Below are 6,423 nucleotides of genomic sequence, written 5' to 3' on the forward strand. Positions count from 1 at the left end.
ATATATATATATATATATATATATATATATATATATATATATATATATATATATATATATATATATATATATATATATATATATATATATATATATATATATATATATATATATATATATATATATATATATATATATATATATATATATATATATATATATACATGAAGCGTTTTACAACTAATATTATGCCATAGAAATTAGAAAATTAATGCTGTCTATAAAAGGAACGGATATAATCAATAATAATATAATGCCATAAAAATGGATATCATCAATAATAAGATAATTAGATATAATCACACATCGATTGCTATAAAAGGCCCCTCGGTATTGCCTAAAATTTATGGAATATTAAGCATCTCATCCTCCCCAATATCTTTGATCTTTCCCCCCCACCTTCAAATCCTAAGCAGCATATACTAACATTGTATACAGAAGCAACCAAAATATATAATATGGCTCTCCCTGAATTACAGGTAGCAAAAACTCTAAGTGATGCTTGGGACTACAAGGGTCAGCCGGCTCACCGTGCCACCACCGGTGGCTGGATTAGTGCCGCCATGATTCTAGGTTCATCACCCTTCCTGTCCTATTCTGTATCCATGTCTTTCATTATAAACTCAGTTGATATTGTTTCCAAGCATCATTCTTGGTTTCCTGCTCCATTTCTTTGTTTTTACGATTATGATTAAGATTAAGATAATCTAAGATGAAGTATCGTCTATTCAGGAGTGGAAGCATGTGAAAGGTTAGCGACTTTAGGTATCGCTGTAAATTTGGTGACATATTTGACCGGGACGATGCATTTTGGAAATGCTAGCTCCGCCAATGATGTCACCAATTTTTTGGGTACCTCTTTCATGTTATGTCTTCTTGGAGGTTTTGTTGCTGACACTTTTCTTGGCCGGTAATTACTGAATCACATATATATCAACCAATTTATTCCTTAATTATATGAAGCTTTCATGAGTAAATGTAAATTTTTCTCATTTTATGTTACGGATGTGTTTAATTATAGGTACCTCACCATCGCCATATTCGCAGCAGTTCAAGCAACGGTAAGACTGACACATTTCATCCATTTAGATACTATGCAACAATATATAATATCATGTGTATATACATAGATGTAAACTGATTAAACTATGTCCACTATGTTTTCTCAGTCTGAACTCTTACTTGTTTTTGTAATGATTAATTAACAGGGTGTGACACTTTTAACCATCACAACCGCCATCCCTAGCCTTAAACCACCAAAATGCACCCCTGACAGCGGCAACTCATGTGCTAAGGCTACCGAGGTCCAGCTGACGTTTCTCTACCTTGCACTCTACCTGACAGCTCTGGGGACTGGTGGACTCAAATCAAGTGTTTCGGGTTTTGGGTCAGACCAGTTTGATGAGTCCGATAAAGGGGAAAAGACCCAAATGGTGGCTTTCTTCAGCTGGTTCTTCTTCTTCATAAGTATCGGGTCACTTGGGGCAGTTACTGTTCTTGTTTATATCCAGGACAATCTTGGTCGTCGTTGGGGGTATGGGATCGTGGCTTGTGTCATTGTTACGGGGTTGGTGATCTTCTTGTTGGGTACAAAAAGGTATCGGTTCAAGAAGCTTGTGGGTAGTCCTTTAACACAGATAGCTTCGGTTTTCGTGGGGGCATGGAAGAAGAGACACATGGAGCTTCCTTCGGATCCTTCCTTATTGTTCAACGTGGATGATATTGTAATTAACGAAGGAGCTGATAGCAAGAAAAGCAAGCAGAAGTTGCCACACAGCAAAGAATATCGGTGAGTCCTTTTCACTTTCTGTTTATTTGTCTTTATATCTAGATTTAGCTTCTGTTTTTAATAGATGATAAATTCCGCCGTGGTAAATTTTATTAATTTATTATTTATTGAAAAGGTTCATGAGACATGAGAATATGTGTGACCAATAGAAAGTAATTTCAACATTTGTTCTTGCATAAAAGAGATTAATTATTCTAATTAATTTCCTTTTAGCATAAATAAAATATTATCCAAACTATATTTACAAGTTGGCCTTTGTTTTAGTTTTCTTTTTCGGTTGATTATTAAACTTTAGATGATAAAGAATCTTGACTTAACTTGATGCATTTTCTTATTAAAAGAATGTACGTATTATTAGATAAAGCTAACATGCAATATATGAAACATAGTCGACTCTCATCTTCTCAATATGGTATGACTGAGTGTTTAAGAAAAAATATATTATTAGTAGTTAATTATTTAGAATAAAGTTTATTTATGAAGTTAGCTTTTCTCAATTTTCAAACTAAAACAAGTATTTAACTTAGAATTTCAAACTTTTATTTAAACGATGACGTGCATAATTGAGCATGTGGAGATCATTATAAGAGTTAAGCTTATGATGGGTCCCATGTTTTGGCAATCAATTATGAAAATAATAGATTGAAAATATACTTTGAATAATATGGCCAATTGGCAATAAGATCCACGAATGATTGATCTTGTTCTTCAAATTTGCCAACAAAACTTGTGGGTGCCATCTTTTGTCCATAACTCAAGCAACTAGAATAATAAGCCAATCCTAGGCCAATATATTCCTTGTTATATATTTATACCAATAATTCTTGCTTGCCTACAAAATATACTAAAAAATCATTTACCAGTTTTGTTTTAGCATGGATTTTATTTACTTAAGATATTATTTGTTCTACTTCATAAAAAAATATAGTATAACTTAATGAAAAAAAGTAATTTATTGTTGGTTAAATGCTTAATAATTAAATTCAAAGTTTATGAGGTTTGAAAACAAAAACAAAAAGCTAAAAGCAAGTATATACAGAAAGGTAAAAGCTAACTATTTCAGTTTGTTTGTTTATGTTTTTTTTAATAATTTTATATCATAATTAAAAGTATAATAACTTGGAATCCTACAGATTATCTAAAGACCCAAAAAGATTCCTTATATTGTTTCACATTTTCAATGATTTTGAAACCACGCACTTTGTGGTTGTCTGCATCTTTCAACACTGTTAGGCGTCAATGCCAATTATTTAAGGAGAAACATTAATGCTCTTGATATATCACTTTCTACTACTTTATCATGCACCGACTGCATAACCCTTCGATAAAAAAAAAATATACTCTAATTAGTAATTACCATTCATAATATTTCTTAATTTTACCTACCATCGCAATTGGTGTCCATCGAAAAGAAAACTTACCTTGGAAAACAGAAACCCAAATATCTGTCAATCTTTCTTGGATATATTGTAAAAGTTACGATTATTATATTGTGTTATTATATATGATATGATTTATGATGAGTATCTTAATCATTTAAGTTTTAGATTTTTTTAAACATACATGTGCATGCATCTGTCTTGATTGTGCTATAGATAACCAATAGTGCACCATCAAGATCACGAGGTTCTGATCGAACGTACAGTCTGTCTTCAATCAATCTTGATGCTAGTTGTATAATGTGAAAACCAAGTTTTCTGTCTTGTAACCCTAACCCTAGCCAAAGTCTTGTAGATATTCACACCCTTTTGTCTCCTATCGGTGAAACAAGGCCAACTTGGATTTAGACTCAGAAAAAGACGTCTAAAGAAAGAATAAAAGTTAATCAATCATGCACTAAAAAGACAACCATCAGCAACACACGGATATGGAACTCCAACAGCCGATGACAAAACTTCTATTGATCGTATTAGTTATACAAAAAAAAATATTACATCCATATTTGCTAAACACGTCTTAATGAGAGTTGATCAGGATATATAGACACTAAAAAAGAGATTTAGACAATCGTGTGATGCATCCTGACTATAAAAATAAAGTACTATAGTTAGAGACAGTTGGCTTTCACTTGACCATATATATTCTTTTTATTGTTATTGATTGATCTATTATTTTTGGCAGTTTCCTTGACAAGGCAGCAATTAAAGATGGAGAAAGATCATTCGAATCACTAGCTACAGTCGACAAATGGAATCTTTCAACTTTAACTGATGTCGAGGAAGTGAAAATGGTGATCAGAATGTTACCAACTTGGGCTACCACAATACTATTTTGGACAGTTTATGCCCAAATGACCACACTCTCAGTGTCACAAGCTACCACAATGAATAGACACATCGGAAACTCTTTTCAGATCCCTGCCGCTTCCCTTACAGTTTTCTTTGTAGGAAGCATTCTTTTAACGGTGCCAATCTATGATCGGATCATTGTTCCAATTGCCAAACGGTATCTCAAACACCCACAAGGGCTAAGCCCTCTACAGCGTATAGGAATAGGACTAGTCCTATCCATCTTAGCCATGGTTGCAGCTGCTATATGCGAGATCAAACGACTACGAGTTGCTAGGTCTCATGGCATAGTAGATGATCCCTCTAAGGTGGTCCCAATAACAGTCTTTATGTTGGCTCCGCAGTTTGTATTAGTGGGTGCAGGTGAGGCGTTTACTTACATAGGACAGCTTGACTTCTTCTTAAGGGAGTGCCCAAAAGGGATGAAAACAATGAGCACTGGATTGTTTCTAAGCACATTATCGTTAGGGTTCTTCTTTAGCTCTATTTTGGTGACAATAGTTCACAAGATTACAGGAGACAAGAAGCCATGGATAGCTGATAACTTGAACCAGGGGAGGCTTTACAACTTCTATTGGTTACTTGCAATTTTAAGCCTCGTGAACTTTGGGATATTTCTGGTTGTGGCAAAAGGTTATGTCTACAAGGAGCGTAGGCTTGCTGAAGAAGGCATCGAGTTGGAAGAGGATGACTTTGTAGGCCATGCATAAATTTGGAGTTATTTTTTGTTTAGATTTCCCTTTTGATGTAAAATTCTGATTGCTATTTCTCCCTCTTTGTTGTTATGCCATGTTTGGTCCTAACTTTTTGTGAAAAGAAATAAGGGACAACAATGGAAATGTAAAAAAAGGAAGGCCATTTTTGTTGTTCATATGAAAAAAGGAGGCTTTGACGAATAAATGGGTGTTCAAATCTTTTTCGGTCTTTGTGGTTTGCTTGCTTATAACTATTTTTCTTAATTTCAACTCATACCACGATGTAGAGTATTAAATGTGTTGGTGCATAATGCAGCCTTTGTAAAATTGTAATATTTCACTTTGATGTGTATTAGACTATGCTTACTTCCCATTTTTATGCAACATTTTTTTATTGCTGGTTCTTGTTTACTATTTTATGTGAATTCCAAAAAATATTATCTATTGGTGAGTTATTACTTAGTTATAACATCTTAAAGCATCTACAATGGAATGTCACATCATTTTTTATATTCTATATGATTTTATCAATTTTTTATTAAAATATATTGAACTCTATAAAATTCATTGGAAAATTACAAAAACTAACTTAGAGTATATATTTAAGATTAAAAACTTTACTTTTATCTATTGAAAAGTTTAGTGGTCACTAAACTCCAAAGAATGTCAAAGTGACATCGGTAGAATTTAATGTATTGAATGACAACTATATTTGTCATCTCATTAACTCTCACATAAAACTCACCATTTTAGATAACCTAATAATTAGTTAGCAAAGTTTCCTAATTAATTATTATGCATTAGTACTTTTCTTGGATTAAGTGTAGATGCAAAATTCTCAAAACTTGATCGGTTTATGTCTTCCATATCAAACTTCTCTTATGATTCGACTTGAGCATCTCGCATTAGTCTTTTTTTTTTTAATGCTAATCTTTTGTTTGTCGTTCAAAAAAAACTATTATGTTTTATAGAGAATGCTTTGGGTGATGGTCTGATGGGTATCCAATAACTATCACCCCTCCCTTCGGTGAAATAATAATCAGCGCACACATAACTTTTGTTCTTTCTTCTCATTCTTTACCTTTCTTCCCTAGACACATGGAAATAGTTTTCACTAGCTAGTATGCCTCTCATACCTCGCCTTTTGGTACAACTACTGATGCACAAGGTACAATATGAAGAAGGCGAAAAGGGAGACGAGGCTCGGGGAGATCTTCTCGTAAATGGATTTATCCCTTAAGTAACAGGACATATGGGGCGATGTTAGCATCCTCATCACCTTCACGCTCGATATTGTCCACCCTTAGGACAATGTTTGTAAGGCTACATATAAGGCTCTTAGATGTCATTATTTTTCAATCAAATCTTTCATAAGCCTCTTTCCTATATATATTACCTTGGTGATTACATCATTCTTGTAACCTCCCTCCACAGTCGATTTTACAAGAATAAATAAGAGTTCCCTTCTGGTTTTTCCAAGAGTGTTTTCACCCAAGTTTTTTTTCTACTCGTGGTTTTATGTGTTGGGTTAAGATGCACCCTCGAGAAATACAACAACAATGATATAGATAAGTTTGCTAAGAAAATTAAACAGGAACAATGTAACACCCCTCGCATGGGCCTATTTGAATTGCCTTTAATTAAATCTTTC

The 6,423-nt window shown here is 33.5% G+C and overlaps 1 protein-coding gene across 1 annotated transcript; it reads left to right on the plus strand.

The window, feature by feature from the left end:
* The first annotated feature begins 336 nt into the window (after positions 1-336).
* LOC111886866 (protein NRT1/ PTR FAMILY 6.3) lies at positions 337-4,991 on the plus strand. Its single transcript, XM_023883108.3, has 5 exons — positions 337-573; positions 733-910; positions 1,022-1,061; positions 1,209-1,789; positions 3,911-4,991. Exons 1-5 carry the CDS (start codon positions 459-461, stop codon positions 4,785-4,787), a joined length of 1,791 nt encoding a protein of 596 aa, XP_023738876.1. The 5' UTR covers positions 337-458; the 3' UTR covers positions 4,788-4,991.
* Positions 4,992-6,423: the final 1,432 nt, after the last annotated feature.

This window comes from Lactuca sativa, chromosome 6, assembly GCF_002870075.4.
Source record: "Lactuca sativa cultivar Salinas chromosome 6, Lsat_Salinas_v11, whole genome shotgun sequence".
NCBI classification, from domain to species: Eukaryota; Viridiplantae; Streptophyta; class Magnoliopsida; order Asterales; family Asteraceae; genus Lactuca; species Lactuca sativa.

Coding starts and splice junctions, on each gene's coding strand:
- LOC111886866 (XM_023883108.3), top strand. CDS start 459: ATGGCTCTCCCTGAATTACAGGTAGCAAAAACTCTAAGTGATGCTTGG. Junction 911..1,021: donor GCTGACACTTTTCTTGGCCG/GTAATTACTGAA, acceptor GTTTAATTATAG/GTACCTCACCATCGCCATAT. Junction 1,062..1,208: donor TCGCAGCAGTTCAAGCAACG/GTAAGACTGACA, acceptor ATTAATTAACAG/GGTGTGACACTTTTAACCAT.